Source organism: Artibeus jamaicensis, unplaced genomic scaffold (genome assembly GCF_021234435.1).
Source record: "Artibeus jamaicensis isolate MK-2021 breed Jamaican fruit bat unplaced genomic scaffold, CSHL_Jam_final contig_729, whole genome shotgun sequence".
NCBI lineage: Eukaryota > Metazoa > Chordata > Mammalia > Chiroptera > Phyllostomidae > Artibeus > Artibeus jamaicensis.
This window is the reverse complement of record NW_026521939.1, coordinates 649,459-668,731: the sequence shown is the minus strand read 5'-3', so window position 1 is coordinate 668,731 and position 19,273 is coordinate 649,459. Positions and strand designations below refer to the sequence as shown.

Below are 19,273 nucleotides of genomic sequence, written 5' to 3'. Positions count from 1 at the left end.
CGTTGCCCAATTCATGCCTTCTACACTTCGTGTGGTTAGTTCCTTAAAGCCCACCGTCTGCTAGAATGTATTAGCACTGTGGATAGAGGTGGGGTGTTCCCACTTGTAGCCTCAGTGCCAGACTCGGGGCCCAGCACATAGTAGGTGCTCAATAAACAGTTGACAAAGGAATGAAGAAGTGAAAGATGGTAAGAAAAGGAAGAGAAAGACTTCTGATACTTTTTTTAAGGGACAGTGTTTACTAGATAAGTTTTTTTTTTAAAGCGTATGTGTGCAGGGGGAGGGTACAGTCAGAGGAAAAGATGAGAAAGAAGGGATGCACCCTGACCACACTTAGTTCAACTGTGTTTTCCACAGGAGGGTGTCTCTCCTGCTACCACGGCTCTGCCTACGGCTGAAGGGAGAAATGACCAGGCGGCCAGGTTGAGTGGGTAAGAGCCCAGGCTCCAGGTGCACACAAGAGGCAGAATGGCATCCAGTGCTTTTAGAAAGAAATAACACTTAGAAGAAAAAGCAGCTGCCATTTACTGAATGTCTCCCGTGTGCTGAGCATTGCATTATTTAGTACTCATTTTAAAATTATGAGTATTGTTTACTTATTTAAACATTTTTATTTTCTGTGTTAAATGCTATAGACTTTATATTATTGTTTTCAATGATTTATAGTTTAAATAAGCATTATTTTTAATGAGCTAAGTATTCAATAACGAGATGTTATTTGAATAATGACATTAACCATCTCATTATTTAAATTATCACCTCCATTCTATGCATAAGGAAACTGAGGCTCAGAAAGTCTAATCAACTGGCAGAGGTAGGCCTTGAAAATGAACCCAGGGTTTCCACATAGCAGCGGGTAATGTGTGTCTGTACGGTGGACTTACTGGAAAATGAGAATGAAGCACCTGGCATACGGCAGGCACTCAATAGGAATGCCACAGCCCTGAATGAAGTCAGGGTTTCCATGGTCCCCTTATTTTATTTTGAAGTACAGTAGGATTAAGACAGAAACAATTGTGATAAGGAGGAATGTTTAGGGCCACAGAAGCGATTCTAGAGGAGGGTTCTTCTAGGGAAAGGAATGATGTGATAAGAGAGGCATGAGGCTGCCACTTGTAGCCCCAGCACAGAACCTGGTACTAACAGGTAGTCAACTGTCTGTAGAGTTTGACTGGGAACTCTTCCCATCTGAGTAAACAAAATGCCCAGAAGGTGTGATTTATGTTAAGAAGTCAATAAGAAAATACAGGTCCAGCCCTTGCCATTGGCACGATTGATGTTTAACAAATGGTAGCCCTGAGCATCACTATTATTAGAGATGAGAGTCTTGGAAAGAAAACACTGAAGTAGATTGTATTATGTTTGCTAAATATTCCACTTTCCAACCCTGCGGCTCTCCTCTCAAATGCCTTGCTGAAGTCAGGCGTGGCCAAGTGGTTCGCTTTAGCTAATGACATGTGTCAGCTTCAGGCAGAAGCTGTAGGAGCCCGCACATTTGTCATGGTTCTCTTCCCTTTGGACACAGTGACTGTCAATGGTCCAGAAAGAGGTTGCTCCATCAGCTTGGGCTCCAGTGTGAGGACAACATGGAAAAAAGCCACCAACAAATAGTGATGGACTTGTACCATGAGCAAGAAAGAAACCTTTGTGGTTATTAGGTGCTGAGAGTCACAGGGTCATTTGTTTCTGTGGCAGGACCCAGCCCATCTTGACTAATACAGTCACCCAGGACTAAGAATATAAATATTCCTAAAGAAGAAAGCATTGTAACCAGATAAACACTCTTCAGGCCTTAGACTCACCCACGTCTTTGGATGGAATAAGCACAAAGCTGCTGTTGGTGATCTTGTATTTGGTGAGCAAGACTGGTAGCAAAACTAGCATGAAGATGATCAGAAATATCACCAAATTCAGTAACACCAGAAATCGCAAGAAGGAGAAGTAGGACTGAATCCCAGTGCCAAATTTTCCTGGAGAAAAAGAAATCCAGACATCACTGACCAGGAGTATTGACCCACTACCCACTCTAGATTTATTAAGTTGGAGGAATCCTGGTGGAAGGGAAGGAGAAAAACACATTTCTTTCTTTTTTTTTTTTTTTTTACTGTTGGCTTTAAGGCTCTACTTCTAATGGTTTAACCTTTGACTTGTCAATATACATTCAATCTTAAATTAACCATTTGAGAATGGTGTGCAGAAGGATTCAATGGTTGTCTTTGCTCATGTGAAAATCTAATTCATTTCAGTGCCATTTATTGAAAGACTATCCTTTCCCCATTGAATTACAATAGCGCTTAGGTGCTGACCATAATGTATGAAGCTGTTTCTGAATTGTCTATTCTCTTCTATTGTTCTATATGTCTATCCTTGCACCAATACCAGACTGTCCAATTACTGTAGACATACTATAATGCTTGACATATAGTGCTATAAGTCTTTCAAGCTTTGTTCTTCCTCAGGTATGCTTCGTCCTCCACATTTCTATATAAATTTTAGAATAAGTATGTTAATTTTTACACAGATACACACACATAAAATCTGCTGAGATTCTGATTGGGGTTACATGGAATATACATGAGCCAATTTGAGGACAAGTGACATTTTTATACTGACTCTTCTGATCCATGACCATGACATATTTAGATTCTTTAATTTCCATATTGTATATTTTATGTGCAGAGCGATTTATATCTTTCTTTATACATTCTGTATTCCTAGTATTACATTTTTTCTAATACTTTTGTAAATCGTGTCATTTGAAAATATTCATTTTTTAAGTGTTTGCTGTTGGTATATAGAAATGCTACTGGTTTTATATAAATATTGTGTCTAGCAACTTTATGTTAAAGAAAATACATTTTATTTCTTCCTTTCCACTCTCTATGCCTTTCCCTCCATTACTGTGCATTGGCTAGAACTTTGAGGACAATGTAGATTAGAATCAATGCTAACTAGCACCCTTTTTCTCATTTTCAATCTTGGAGAAATATTTCCATATTTCACCATTAAATGTGATGCTTGCTGCAGAATTTTTATAGATATATTTACTAGATTAAGAAAGTTCCCATCTATTTTTTTATTTGCTAAGAATGGGAATTGAATTTTATCGATTATGTGCATTCGTTGGGGTAAGCATATACTTTTAATCTTTATTCTGTTAAGGATTACACTCATTGATTTTTCAATAAGAAAACAAACTTTCCACCACATAATGATGAAATTATTAAGGGCAGTCAGAAAGCACTTCAAGTAAGGGTGTCTGCTTGTTCTCTGAGGGAGCAAAGAACATCATCTGAGACTGAAGATATAAGATACCACACTCTTTGCTTCTCTCTAATCCCAGCAACCCTGCCAGAGCAAGCAGCTAGACTATCACCCCTTCATTGCCTCCCACATGAGCACCTAGCCAGCTAAGAAACCACAGAAGTGGAAGGAGTGGACTCACTGAAGAGAAAATCAAGGTTCCAGCTCCCCAGAGAGAAACTACCCTCCAAAACGCAAGCCACTTTCTGAGTGAAAATCTCCAGAAGGGCTACCACTTAACGAGAGAGGCATGGCAGGTAACGACCTAAGCAGTCAAGCTCAGGTTCAGATTCTGGGTCTGCTCTGCCCTAGCCGCTGAATTTGCACAAATATTTTAACTTCTTTGAGCCATGCAAGTGATACATACCCATGTGAAAAAACCTTGTGAGGACCAACAGAGATAATATGAGTAAAATTTTTAACACAAGGCCTGGTTCATAGTGAAGGCTCAATAAAGGTTAGCTTTTACTATTAAATTCCACTCCAAACATGATGTTCACTTACCTTTCAAAAATGGATGGTTAAAGTTGTAAATTTCTAATGAAACTTTTTAGAAACCGTTTATATTTCCTCCATTAAACAAAAACCAGAAAAGGTAATTCATTGAAGAAATTACCAGTGGTATTTTATAGGTCTTATAATAGTAATAATGGGGACAATAATTTCTTCCATTTATCCTGCAACATTTTTTACAAACTTTACAAAATTTCCATTGTAACAGTTTTGAGGAGACTCCTGTAAATAATGTTGCTTTATGGTAGAAACTATGTAATCCTAAAAGGTATTTTCCCCTCTTGCTTTGTTGTATCACCCAAATGTTAAAATGTTTTTTTTTTCTAATTTTATACTTTAGCAGAACTTCTGATTTTTGTATACTTGCTATAGAATGAACTGTGCTTCCCCCAAAATCACATGTTGGAGTCCTAAGCCCCAATGTGATGGTGTTTGGAGGCCGAGCCTGTGGGAGGTGATGAGGTTTAGATGAGGTCATGAGGGTGGGGCCCTTTTGATGAGATTAGTGCCCTTGTAGGAAGAGGCACCAGGGCAAACCTTCTCGCTCTCCCACTCCCTCTCTCCTGGAGCGTGCACAAAAAAGGGATCATGTGAGGGCATAGTGACAAGGTGGCCTGATCTCAAACTTGCAGTCTCCAGAGCTCTAAGAAAATAAATGTCTGTAGTCTAAGCTCCCCAGTCTATGGTACTTTGTCATGGCAACCTGAGCTGCCTAGTGCAGTACCACATCCCACTGTCACCATTATGGGAAAGTAGGAATTCTTTCTTCAGAGCCATGGGCACCTGTGGCACTGCGAACCACACCTTAGAACAATGTTTTAAGTGCACAAAATACAAACAAAACCAAATTTATGACAGCATAACACAGGAGCATGTTCATTAGCACATTCAATAATAAGATCTAGTGGCAGATCTGAAACTGTATTTGAAACTGCTGGGATTTCAAAGTAGTGAAGAGCATAAATGGTTTTCCAAGATAACTACAACTAGAAGGGACAGAAGCATATCTGTGATTTTTCTGGAGACAAAGACACAGTTAGGTTCTGCTAATCCTAAGTGTGAAGTTGCTTATATTCATGGAAGGAAAGGCTGGATTCCAGCTCAAAGTTGATGCAGACAGAGCCGTCCTTGTCCCTCAGGCACTGCTGCGGAGGAGCACACGCAGCGTGGGGCGCGCTACCTTCTATGCTGCGAATGTCCTCCCGCCACAGCTCCAGGTGGGTCGTCATCTCACGAGCTTTCTCTAGGAACCGCTTCCAAGACTTGCTGCTGTACCGTTTCCACTGGTCCCACTCGGACAGATACTTCATCTGGGTCTCCTGAATCTCCCTGCATTAAAAAACGAGCATGGCTATGACTACGGCACCACTGCCAAGCTTTAGCATCAAATAAAACCCCAGCAGAAAGGCTATGGAAACCCTGGAGACCTCATATGCTGCTGATGGAAGTGTGAAAATGGTGTGGCCACTGGGGAAAGCAGAGAGGCCAATCCTCAAAAAGTTAAACCTAGAATTAACATATGACCCAATAATTCCACTCCTAGATAGATACCCCAAAAGAATGGAAAGCAGAGTCTCAAACACAAACTTGTACCAGAATGTTCATAGCACTATTCGTAATAGTCAAAAGATGAAAATAAACCAAATGTCTATCAGGTGAAGAGATAAACAAAAAGAGCTATATCCATACAATGGAATATTATTCAGGCATAAAAAAGAATGAAGTGCTGATGTGTGCTAAAACATGGATGAATCCCCAAAATGTTATATTCTGGACTGGCCTTGTGATCTGCTCAGACCACAGAATGCAGTAGAAGTGATGCTGTGCTAGTGCTAAGCCCAGGCTACAAGAAGAACTGCAGGATTCTGCTCCTCCTGGACATCAGCTGCTGCCATACATGTGAGCCTGAGCTAACCTGCTGGAGGATGAGACCATCTCAGACCAGCCTACAGCCAGCTGGCCCTGAGCTAGATGAGCAGAACCACCTTTCTGACCACAGCTGGCAATAGATTTTGAGCCCAACTGCAGCTAGAAGAATTGCCCAGTCCTGATTTGTAAACTTGTGAAATTGTTGTTTTAAACTACTGAGTTGTGGGGTGACTTGTTACGCAGCACAGCTAACCGGCACATTCATACTCCATACGCTTTCTCTTTCCATTGGCTAGATGCAGACAACAGCAAAGCTTTGGGAGGGTTGCAGAGCCTGAAGATGGAAAGAACCCAGTTCCTAAATGACTGCAAAGTCATCTATTGACCTGACCCAGGCCTTTTATGTGAGCAAGAAATAAACTTCTAATAATTGAGCTTTTACATGTTTGGGTATCTCTGTCAGAGCAGCTTAGCTTACCCTACGTAATAAAGTTTTGATTATGTGAGCTCTTCAGAAAATGTATTCCATGCATAAAATGTACCCCCCACACCTACATCAGATGCTTTCCCGATGGCTCCTGAACAAACCTTAGCCTCCGCTTCTCAGAGATGTTCAGTGCATACTTTCTAATGGACTGGCTATCGAGGTTTTCAGTGATTCCTTCCTCCAGATGGCAGGTATAAGAGTCTGTCGGCTTCAGCAAAGTGCCACTTTGCTTGTCTCGAGAAACAATGTTTGTCCTCTTGCGGGCAATGGACCGATAGCTTGGCAATTCTTGGAGGAAATTCACAGGTGGGGAAGAAAAGCAACTGGAGTCCAAAGAGAGGCTCTCTGGGTAGAAAAATAAGAAAAGCGTCATTCACCCCAGTGAGACAACAACTTTTGGGGGGAGTCAACAAACAAAAGTAGTATAAGAGACTTGGACCTCAGAGGTCACAACTAAACCTTGCAGACAGCCCCTAGCCTGGGCCACTGACAAAAGCATTTGTATCTTAAGTAGCTTGTTTACCAGGATGGTGCTGAGGACAATGAAATTATCTGCAAATGGGTTCCCTTTCAACAGATGTGTTTGCAAATATGCTTTAAGCTATATGATATCTGAGTGCTAGTGTTCAGCTGCAGCCACTAGCTAAATGTGTGACCTTAGGGAGTTACCTAAACTCTGTTCTCCATTGGTCAAATGGGGCTAGTAAGGTCTGCCCAGCTTTTATCACACAACGTAGGGTAAAATGATGTATGGAATAAAACACTGAAAAGCATAAAGTGCTACACACAGTAATAACGGTGATAACATTTATGGAACAATTCCTAGGCACCAGGCACTGTGGTGAGAGCTTCACTCAGTGGGATCTGGATTGGCCCTGTGACCTGCTTGGACCTACAGAGTACAGTGGAGATGATGCTACGCCAGTTCTAAGCTTGTGGGTTTCTGCTGCTCTTTGCACCCCGGCTACTGCCGTGCCAATGAGCTGAGCTGACCTGCTAGAGGATGAGACCCTGTAGAACACGGGTGATGGCCTCGTTGAGACCATCCCACACCAGCCTACAGCCAGCTGATGCCCAGTTAACCACAGACACTGCAAAATTATTATTATTAATAACAAGAGTCTATTATTATCCCCATTTTACAGATGACAAAATAAAGTCGTTGATGGGTTCCTCAACCCCTGCCCACACCCGCAAAGTCCTGCATGATCTGGCTCCTGCCTGCCTCTCCAGCTCCTCAGGTTCTCTGCCCTGCACACAGTTTTTAGGGTCTTTCCAATACTAAAATGTGTTCCCACCTCCTCAGAGCCTTTGCATATGCTGTTCTGCCTGGAATGAACTTGCTCACATCTTTACCCTCTTAGCCCGTACTCAAATGTCACTGCCTCAGGAAATTGTCCCTACCTCACTGCACTATTACAGTTGTCTCGTGACACATTTTCCCACACCATGAGCCCTTTATGGTACCTATCTCACCTGTAAATGCATATTTATCTGGGTGACTGTGTGACTATACGTCTGTCCGCCTCAGTGACACAGGACCTACCACGATCCTTGGCTCAGAGCAGGAGTTCATGAATACCTATTGGGTGGATGGCTGCACGGATGAATGGATGGCATTCCTAATCTGCCCGTGTTTAGAGAGCCTGCGAGCAGGAGCGCTGGAAACAGAACCAGGTCTGCCTGGCTCAAAAGTCTGTATTTGCTCTACTACATCAGGCCCCAGCTGGAGGCCAAGCCTTGCTGTGCCTTGTGCTGTGGTCTAAAGGAAGTCTCTCTGTTGAAGGGGAGGATGCCCCCTTCAAGATGGGTTTTATGCCTGATCCAATTTGAGTTGTGGGAAGACCACTCTGAGTGAAGACAGATTGGACTTAAGGAGAGAAAACAGGAGGCAATTAACTAAGCAATTAACCTTATAGGCAACAAAACTTCTATGGCTCAATGTTAGATGCTAAATTGCTTGGGTTTGGATCCTGGCTCTGTCAATTATAGCTGTGTGTCTTTGGGAAAGTTATTTAACCTCTCTGAGCTTCAGTTTCCTCAACTCTAATATTTATCCAACAAATACATTGACCATATGTTAGATCTGGAATTAGACCTACCACACAGAACAAAGCAAATGCCCTACACGTGTGGCACTTATATTCTGAGGTGAGGGCAGAGGAAATCAGACAATACATAGGCAACAAATATTATGCCAAGGGGTGATAAGTGAAAAAAAAATCCAGAGTGGAGTAGGGGCAGAGGTGATGGGCAAAGTGCACTGTTTTTGATAAGCTGGGGTCAGTTATGATCTCTCTATTAAGGTGGTATTCAGGCCGAAGCTGCATGGAGGGAGGGGGTAATCTCTGTGGACATTCGGGCAAGTGCATCCTAGAAGAGGAAAACAGCAAGTGCAAAGGCCCTGGGGCAGGGATGTGCATGACATGTTTGAAGAGGAGCATGGAGGCCTGTGTGGCTGGAGACAAGCAGATGAACGGAAGTCTGTTTCATAGGTGGCCCCTGATGAGCCACACCAGCCCTTCATCACCGCCTCCTCTTGAATCTGAGCTGCATCTGCGACTTACTTTAACCAAAGGACATGACAGAAGTAACACTCTGCCCGTTGTAGACACAAGCCTGACAAGAGCTTGAAGGTTCCAATTCTGCACTCTTGTGAGACTAGGGCCACCATGTAAGAAGTCAGGCTTCCACCTGGAGAGGAAGAGGCCTCCACCTCCAGGGAGGAGAACCAAGGTCTCAGGCTTATGACCCTGGTGGGCCATTATCGCCAGTCCCTTATTCTTCAGGTCATCCCTGCCAAGCCCCTCCACGGGTGTGAAGAGGCCGTCTGGACACTCCAGCCCCAGCGGACGTGACATGCAGCAGAGCAAACCGTCTCCTCCGTGCTCTGCTGATTTCCTAATGCACAGAATCAGCAGAAACAGTAAAATGGCTTTAGCCATTACGTTTGGAGTAGTTTGTTAAGCAACAGTAGTTCGCTGGGTCAGGGAGAATAGAAAGGGGGAGGTCAGAGAGGTGGCAGGGCCAGACCGAGTCAGACGTTGCGGGCGGTGCTGCCACTCTTGGATGTGGCGGATGGGAAGCCAGTGAGGACTCTGGGCAGAAGCGTGTCATTATCTGACTGTTTTAAAGGGTCGCTCTGGAGGCTGCAAGGCTAAGAAGAGGACCCACCATGGGGTCCCACTTATGAGCATTAAACGTGACCGTATTTGAGAGGGAACCCCCCAAAACAGAATTTATTTATTAAAAAAATGGTGTATTTATTCTTACATATTTAAACTTCAGTCACCTTCAAAGTACTCTCCATTTGATGCAATGCATCTATCAAGACATTTTTTCCACTGCTCAAAATACTTTTTGAACTTGTCAGTTTTGATGCCTTTTAGTGCTTCTGCCGTATTTTTGTTTTACTTCTTCCACAACAGCAAACTGTTTCCCTTTGAGGACTTTTTTCAACCAAGGAAACAAATAAACAAAAAGGTTGCTCGGGGTGAGGGGGTGAGATCAGGTGAATAGGGAGGTAGGGAGGGTGGGGCACAGGGGTCGTGCCATTTTTTGGTCAAAAACTGCTGAACACTCTCCTTGGTGAGGGCAGGAGTGCTCCTAAATTGCCCACCACAAAATGGGCAAATGAGTTGAAAGAATCTTCAAAAAAACCCACTGAAGCCCAACACAGCCTCTCAGAGCAACGCCAGCTGGTGCACTGATACAGATGGGTTCCTACAACACTCACCCAGCAAGGGAGGCCTGTACTACAAGGGACCCGCCCTCCAGAAGATAATTCTGTTTTTCAACAGTCTCCCCTGATAGACAGAAAGTGCCCAGCGTGCAGTGAACTCCATAAATGTACATAGAGCTAATAAAACAAGAAGGCGCTCCTGAGCAGGACAGAGGGAGTGCGGGAGAGGAGGGAACCAGCCATGGCCTTGCTCTGAGTTGGAGTCTGGTAGTGCACAGCTGTAATCTTCCCCTCTTCCCCTTTCTGATGGGCTTGTGCAGACACAATGGAGTGGCTGTCTGCTGCAGATGACACACAGCCATGCTTCTGGAGCCTGGCCAGTAGCCAAGTATAAGCCTGTCCGTCTTCCTCAGCCTCCCATTGCCTTGCCCCAGCCCACCCTGAGGATATGACACACTTCTCATTAGTAATGGTGGCTCCCTAAAGCAAACCAGGGGAGGGGCGGGTGGGGACCTGGAGGCTAGAGAATCCAAATCCAGGCTGGAGGCCACTCCTTCCTCTGGACAGCAACAAAGAGCTATTATTAGCCTTGAAAAAAGGTCTTTAAAATGGAACAGCACTGACCTATTGAATATTCAAGAGCTGTGGGGTCAGGGAAGGAGCTGGAGCCTGGGCTGGCCTGTCACCCACTAGCCAGGCCACCCCAGGCAAGACAATGACCATCTCTGAGTTGGATGTTTCTCATCTCCTGAACTGGGGATGTGACACCTCGGACCTCATCAGCGTGATCGTGAGGACAGAGTTACTGGCTAGGATTTATTGTGCACTTACACATAATAGGCTATTTGAGGTACTCAATATGTATTACCATACTTAATACTCTGAACTACCCTTTGAATAGAATTATCCGATTTTGCAGATGAAGAAACTGAGGCTCAGAGAGGTTAAATGCCTTTCCCACTCACACAGCTATGAAGTTTTGGATCTAGGACCCTGGCGCAGGTTTGTCAGTACCAAAGATGTGGTCTTCACCACGAAACAATTCAATGGGACATGGATTTGAAAGCATTTCAGAAACACTAAAATGCCATACCAATTAAAGTACTGATTGGACTGTTCCTGCATACATTCCACAGGAAAGGTACATCCTGTTCACAGTTTACAACAACAGTCCCCGCTGGAAAACTGTATTTTCAAAATGGCCATCATTGAAGAGCAATGACTTTTCCTTTCAGATATTTTGGGAAGTTCTACATCTTCAAATTTAAAAAAAAAATCACAACCATACATTTGAACACAGGCGTCATTGTTTTTCTAACTATGATCCACCTCCTCTCATTTCCATATAGGACCACACACCCTTCAAAGCATGACAGCATCGGCTCTCTCATGCCAATCTGCAGCGGCAGGCAGCCAAGTGCCCTCGCTTTGCAACAGGGAAGGCTGAGGCCCAGGGAGGCAGCAGCTTGCCCAAGGCTTTGACGTCAAGCGGACTCCTGCTTTCTCCGCTTTTTACAGGAGCAGGTCACGTCACCTCTCCAAGCCTCAGTTTCTCATCCCCAGAGATAATAAGAATGTCTCATTATAGTTATTGTCAGGTGTTCTCCTGAGCTGGTCCAGCTGGAAGTGTCATCAGCATGGCCACTTAAGTCCCGTGGTCAGTGTGTGGGCTGTTTGTTGACCATTCGTGTGGCAGGCAGGCAGGAACACAGTTCAGATATCGAGGCACCTGCATCTAGGAATACCTAGAATCTGTTTGCCATTAGAGCCAGATTTCAGCAATGAGATTGTCATTTAGGTGGGCAAGTGTCCGGGTAATTACAGGAGAGGTGGGGGGCGGGGCAGGCATGAGTACTTTTCCTGGTGTCTTGTATTCTTCCAGGTTAAGGACAGAGTCTCTCTGATGCTTAGAGCAGAGTCTTGCTCAGAGAAGGGCCTCCATCTGAAGAATGAATGAATGAGTGAATAAATGAATGAATGAGCAGGCACATCTGGAGAGCACCTTTAGGTCCCAACTTTCTTGGTAGCTCCTTCCTCAGGACACCAACTCCTACCAATGAGCACGAAGACTCCCAGGACGTGAGCACAGGCCAACTGTGACCTGAATGGTACTAAAACCACCACCAGCCTCCCTCAAGTGTTTGCCAAGACTTGAGCCCAACCATATTTGGTACTGAGTTCACTTCTGGGTTTTTCTTCCCACTTGCAGAATCATGGAAACTCCGGATAAGATGGGACCTTCCGGGTCATCCAGTCCGGGCTTCTCACCAGCTACTGTGGGAATTAGCTCGGTTGCATGAAGCCCCTCTCTGCAGGGGACTCTGGGTTGGGTGCTGGGACTCTGGAGAGGATGAAGGTTTGCAGACTTGCTTCCCGCCTTGACGAGCTGTCACCTGTCTCCTTCAACCAGCATGTATCTGCTAGGTGCCCACCCCTTTGCCCACGTCCCTCTCATTATGCCATCCCCTCCCTAATTGTTTGCTTGTGTGTTGTCTCTGACCCTCTCATTGTTCTGTAACCTCCACAAGGGCAGGGACCCCCTCCCTCTTCTTTACCATGAATGAATGAATGAATCGTGAATGAACGAATTTGGTGCTGGGGATACAGGCAACACTGAATCACCCACCGGACAGACCATAGTATGAGCTTAGTACATGAGTGTGAGCAGGGGCACCAAAAAAATGTGAAAAAGATTTAAGGAATTTAAGCATTTAACATTATTCTTTTTCTATACGGATGATATATTTTTTCACCATTAAAAATTTTAAAGGAGGGGAAAAAGCTGGCAAAAAATGAGATGTCGACTGTATATTACATTCTTCCTATACCAGGTACTTTACACAAACCAGATTGTGCTATTATTGCCCAAGAAATAATCAATAGCATGTGCACATTCAGTTTCACATCACTACTAAGGGAGTGTGGACATCAATTTTTGGGCTTCTTTTTACTCGTATTCTATGGCTTGACATGGTTTTTATTTTGGATGCTAACCAGAGGGGAGGTACCTGAGTAATCTGTGTGCAGAGTGACTAAAGGGCCTTTACCAGGGTTCACAGTCCAGGAGATCCAGTTAAAGCTGCTGACATTGCCATCAAGTGCTCACAAACCTTTGCAGCCAGAGACTCATCACTGCCCTTCCCCTGGAACGGCCACCCACCCATCCACCCATTCATTCACTCACATACTCGAAAGCATACGCTGAGCAACTGCTGTGTGCCAAGCACTGTCCTAGGACTGGCACACAGCCCTGAATGTGACTCACAAATTCCCATCTTTCATGGGACTTACATTCTAGCTGGAGGAGGCAGACAGTAAACAAGCAAGAACAATATATTTCAGGTAGTTATAAGCATATGGGGGAAAATAAGGCCAGAATGGGTTTGAGCAAAGCTTACAGGGAGAAAAAGAACCACCGAGCTAGCTGGGAGAAGAACAAGCGCAAAGGCCCTGAGCCCGAAACATGCCCAGCCAGTTTAAGGAACAGGAAGGGGGCCACTGCAGCTGGAGAAGAGTTGGCAGGGAGGGGACTATTGGGACAGGAGGTCAAAGCCACCAGGGCCTATGGGTCAAGGTGAGGTCATGGCTTTTACTTGGTTAAGTGGAAACCATGAGGGGTTTTAAGCAGAGGAACGACACGATATAACTCAGATTTAACAGGATCTCTCTGGCCAGCCCCGTTGCTATTTCTGTCCCTGAGCGGCTTGGTTTGGCAAGGCTATACCCAAGCTGGGGCATCGTGCATCAGGCTGCACTGTCCTTCTGCAAACGTTCTGTGTGTGCACGGTTCAGTATGGAAACTACCAGCCACCCGTGGCTACTGAGCAACTGAACCGTGGCTGCTGGGACGGAGAAAATGAATTTTCATTTTATCAGGCTTTATTAAATTTGTATCTCATGGCCACACGTGTGTTGAACAATGCTGAAAGGCCTCATTCACAAGAGCCCAGAGCCTAGTATGAGAGGGGAGGAGCCAGGAGCCTTGGGAGCCTCCTCTATCCAACAGACTTCAGAAGGTCAGGGCTGGGAGGACCTGCATGAATCATGGCCCCTGGCACCTGGCACCTGGGTGGGGCCTGGGGATGGGCTTGATCCAAGGCTATATTATACAGATGAACAAACAGCCTACAGGAGCAGTGACTAACTGGGTAATCAGAGCCATGCCCAGGACCCAGGTCTCCTGGTTTTCGAGCCAGTAACCAGTGGGCTGTCAGTGGAGCAGTTACTTTGATTCTGTCTGAGAGGATAATATCACACAGGGGTTAAGAGCATAGCCTCCAAAGCCCACTGCCTGGATTCAAATCCTACTTCCACGTGCCACCTGTGTGACCTGGCAAGCTTCTTAGCCATTCTGTGCCTCTGTTTCCCCACATGTTAGACAGGGAGAGTAGCTCCCGCCTTGCACAGCCACTCTGAGGGTTAAACAGCTATGCTGTATTAAGTGCTTAGAAAACAGGTCAGCAGGGCCCTGGCTGGTGCAGCTCAGTGGATTGAGCGCGGGCCTGCAAACCAGACAATCGAGGTTCGATTCCCAGTCAGGGCACATGCCAAGGTTGCAGGCAGGTTCCCTGCAGGCCAGTTCCCAGCAGGGGATGCACGAAAGGCAACCATACATTGATGTTTCTCTCCCTCTCTCCTTCCCTTCCCCTCTAAAGAAATATAAATAAAATCTTAAAAAAAAAAAAAAGAAAATAGGTCAGCAAATCTTTTTTGTACAGGGCCAGATAGTAAACACTACTTTCCACACAGTCTTTGTCCCAACTACTCCATTCTGACGTTGTAGCTGGAAAGCACACATAACCCATAAATAAATGGGCATGACTGTGTTCTAATAAAACTTTATTTAAAAATATAGGTGGCAGCCCAGATTTGGCCTGTGAGTTGTACTTTGCAGATCTGTGGCTTAAAGCAGTGCCTAGAACACTGTGCTATATGTGTAGTTACTTTTTCGATGAACTGAATTACTTATTGTGAGCCCTGAGAAAGCAGACACCTACTGAGGAGGACTCCCTGTGGCCAACTGGGCTCAAATTAAAAAAAAAAAAAAAGAGGCTAGCAGCCATTTCTACACAGGGACTTCTCATGCAAACTGCCCTTCAGGAACAAGCCTGCACTAAACTATCTGCATCTGCCTGACCTACCTGCCTGCCTGCACTGTGTTTCTGCCATCTAAGCCAGCCTTAGGGGTTCCTGGAATTCTACTTCAATCAGTAAGACTGAGGCTTTCCCCATCCAATAGGAATTGTGCAGCTTCCACCAACCAGAGAGGCTCTATTCTAACCTGTTAGGATAGTGCCTTTTGGCTCAAACTGCAAGGATTTGGAGTCCTCATTTGCAAGAGGACAGACCAATCAGGGACCAGGATGGGGCCTTCTGTTCATATAAGCCAGCAGCCCTCTGGCTCTGACAGTGCACTTTTCCTTTCCACTGAAGACTCTAGGGTGTGTTTTCCCGGCTGAGCTAAAACACTGAAGATGTCTCACTAGAGCAGAGCAGAGTGGAGCGGAGCAGACCAGCACGGGCCAGAGCAGACCAAAGCACAGTGGGGCAGGCCAGTGCAATGCAAGGCAGACCAGCAAGGAGTGGAGCAGAACAGAGCTGTCTAGCTGGAGAGGGGCTGGGCCCCAGGGCCACCTGGCCCTAGCACAGTCTCACAGCCGTTCTGTTTCCCCAGCCGAGCTGTGCTATGTCACAATTAAGCTGTTTTGCACTGAAAAAAGTGTCCTTCTTCACCGCATCCCAAATTGGGGATTCCTGTTGGTGTTGAATTGGTGCCAATGACCATCAGTTGACATTACTTACTGATGAACTTAATGTACATAAAGATTTATATTTGCATTGGGGGGGTCTTCTTGCTATGGACCAAGCTACTTCTTATGTGGAATGTTCCTCCTCCTTGGCCAGGACATCTCTACAAGAGATTCCAAAGTTCTTGGAAGTGACATTCATGACAAGTAGTATTTACCATGTGCCATGGTTATGACAAACTCTTTACATACTTACCTCCCACAGCTCTCACAAAGACTTCAAGGACCACCTTGATTTTGCAAAATGGAAAGTTCAGAGAAGACACAAACTTTGCCCAGGCTGAGCTAAGGTCCAAACTGTTGTGGACCACGCTCTGCCTGGTTTCAGGAATTGTAACCCTAACCCCCACCCCCACCCACCCTGTGGCTAAGGATAAGCAAGTGACCTCCAGAATATGAGCCACAGGAGACAAAGCTTGTCTCTGGTAGCAAATGCTGCCTCAGTTTCCTCCCTGCCCCCAAAGCATGGTAGGAAGTCCATGACGGGTGAGTCTTTTCACAGTGGGGAGCAACCTAAGCCAGACTCGATCACTTGGGAGGCCTTCATGGAAGGACTCAGGGGGGCTGCAACAAAGAGCAGGCAATAGACCTGTGCCCTCTAGCTATGTGACATTGCCCGAGTCCCCATGTCCTTTGGGAGAAGTGCTTCCTGGCTCTAATCCCCTTAAGCCTGAATACCTGATGGGGAAGGGTGCAGCTCCTATCTTGCTAGAGTGTGTCGCATGGCGGGGCAGGGGGCGGGAATCTGGCATCACAAAGAATTCCTGAAAAACCTGTGAAATCTGCTCTGCTAAGAGTGCTTTCATTCATATGATGAGGGTCTGGGCAGGAAAATGAGTATGTCTCCCAAAGTTTCTGCAACTCTCTTCCTGACAGACTCTGACTCAGACTAAGCCCTCAGATTTCTTTAAAATGTTATCTACCTTGCCACCCTGTATTGCTGTGTATTACAACCCTATAAAAGCCCTTGGAGGAAGGGGCTCAACGCCCTTTTTTCCTGAGAAACTGGCCACTGCTCAGAGTCTTCTCTTGAGGGATCGGCCACCTCTCCTTCCCAAGCAGATCATGTCTCAGTCTTGTTTACTTTCATCTGCATCTGTGCAGGAAAAGTTACCCCCACATCGAACGCTAAGGGCAAAGACTTACTTTGACCCCCCTGGCAATTAGCATGGGGACTGACACATGACAGGTGCTCAAATAAACATTTGTCAAATGAATACATGGACACACTGGCTCTGGATTCACAATATCATGTCCTTCTGTCCTTCTGAGCTTGTCAATGAACTTCTCAGAGCCTGAATTTCCGCAGGGGTAAAATGGGCAAATAATACCTACTTCATCGAGTTGCTGTAAGGAATTCAAGGAAGTGACACATTGAAAACTGAAATCAAACAGCTGACCCAGGCCTCCCGGTTCCCGGAACTGTTTCCTGCTTGCTGACCTCATTCCATCTCCTCTAACCTCCAGCTGGGAGCCTCCTCAAATGCCCAAAGGTCGTTCCCACCTCCAGCCCTTTGCTCCTCCTGGCCCTGCCTCTGCACGCTCTTTCCGCCTGCACTTCCTGGAGTCACCTGCACTGACTCCTTGACATCCTCAGAAGACCGCTCCTCAGAGAGGCCCTTCCCAACCACCCACTTCAGCAGTTCCCCTCTTCTCCCTCTCTATCCCATCACCTGTTTATTTCCTTTTCAGCGGTTTCTGGTTCGCTGTAACTACCCTATTTTTGTCTTTTCCTGTTCAGTTAGCGTGTCCCCTGCTTGACCAAGAAACTTCAAGAAAGTGTGTCCCCGGCCTGCTTCTTTCACCACCAGACCCCACGCCTGGTGCATGGCCAAGGTCAGGGACAGTTCCCTCCCTCCTCTTCCTGGTGGGTGGAGGGGAAGCCCCACAGAACGTCTGGGTGGGTCGCACACCCAAACAATGCTCCTTTTAAAAACAACCAGACTGTAATAAAGGTTACAGTACTGAAAAGTCATTTCCCCCTTTTATCCCTCTAAATTCTTCACTTCCTAAAAGAAACAAAAATGTTATAAGAGCCGCCCAGGGCCTCTGGGCCTAGTCTGGCTTCAGTTGCTGGGCAGAATTCAGACTCTTCCAGGGAGAGCAGAAAACAAGAAGCCGGATGGCCGGCTCACCAGAGAACCATTCCAGCCAGACGATGGGCCTGTGCGATCTCCACTGCTCCAGACCTGCAGGTGGTCCCTCCCTCCCTGGCCCCTTTAAGGGTGATGAGTGACCCAGATGAATGGGCTTAGCCGATAAGGGGGAAAAAATAAACACTGCAGGTTGCATGGTTACTTCAAGTTTAATAACTCTGTTGGACTAAAACAACCCAAAGAATAGTTTGTTTAACTATATAAATATCTAATAGTATATTTCCAGAAAATATAGGCACACAGCCCATGCAGTCACCAAATCTTACAACAACAGGGCTAGAAAAGCCCCAGTTATAATAATACTAACAGCTGTCATTCAAGTTCACAGCACCTGCCTGGTGTGGTGCTAGATTCTTGACATGCTTCCTCCTTATATCCTCTTAGTGACCCTGGTGGGGGTGTGATTTTCCCGACTTTACAGATAAGAAAACTGAGGCTCCGAAAAGTGATAGGATAGGCTTAAGGTCAGGTCACACGGCTGAAAAGTGGCCAAGTTAGGATTAACACTCAGGCCAGGCGGCTCCATGAAAACTACCACCAGAGGTTCTCTTCATTTATCTTTAAAAAACAAAACCAGACTGGCCACCAAAATGGAGGCATAGGTGGAAACACTGTCCCTCCTCGCACAACCAGGTTTAAAGACAACAAAGTTCTAGTAACAAAAATGCAGCCAAAATGGACAGAAAATTGAACTGTATGGAAGTCTGACAACAACGAACCATTCACCCAGACCAGTAAGAGGGGCGGAGTCAGCAGCTGGCAGAGCAGGGTTGTGCAGAAAAAAGTGGCCAGACTGACCCAGGTGCGCAGGCGGTGGTTGGCAGATCCCAGGCGTCAGGTGGCAATGGGTGGACCCAGTGAGGGTACAAGGAGGCTGGCTGACCGTGGTCACACATTCACACGCAGATAAACCAGGCAAAGGAGGGAGCAGAGAGACAGACCACGAAGGCTAGGACCCCAGCGATGGGAATTAAACCTTGAAAGCAGCAATTGGAAAAACTTTCGGGGGTCGAGGTGCTGGGAGAGGCTCCCAGGCTCACAGAGAGTTTGTTGGAGAGACCCACAGGGTCCTGGAGGGTGCACAGGCCCACACATCAGGGAGCTGGCACCAGGGGGGCCCAATTGGCTTGTGGGAAGCAGCAGAGGGGACCGAAATCCAAGAGAGAGTGTGGAACAAGCACCATTGCCCCTCTCTGACCCCGCCCCCACATACAGTGTCACAACCCAGCAACTTGGGTTGACCCACCCTGGTGAACACCTAAGGCTCTGCCCCTCATACATAATAGGCGAGAACAGACCAAACCATTATGGTTCCAGCATAAGAACAGCTCAAAGCCCCAGAGCCAATACTTCTAAGCAACCAAGAGATAGCCAACCTATCAGATGCACAGTTCAAAACACTGGTGATCAGGATGCTCACAGAACTGGTTGATTTTAGTCACAAATTAGAGGAACA

General features: G+C 46.0%; 1 protein-coding gene across 1 annotated transcript in view; it reads right to left on the bottom strand.

Annotated features, from left to right (window-relative positions):
• Nucleotides 1-19,273, bottom strand: part of TMC7 (transmembrane channel like 7) — a 57,199-nt gene that overhangs the window by 31,951 nt on the left and 5,975 nt on the right. The window contains exons 2-4 of the mRNA XM_037153143.2: nucleotides 6,274-6,517; nucleotides 4,997-5,145; nucleotides 1,803-1,970 (exon numbers count right to left, since the gene is read on the bottom strand). Coding sequence (XP_037009038.2) covers nucleotides 1,803-1,970; nucleotides 4,997-5,145; nucleotides 6,274-6,517 — 561 coding nt within the window. The remainder of the gene's footprint in view (nucleotides 1-1,802; nucleotides 1,971-4,996; nucleotides 5,146-6,273; nucleotides 6,518-19,273) is intronic.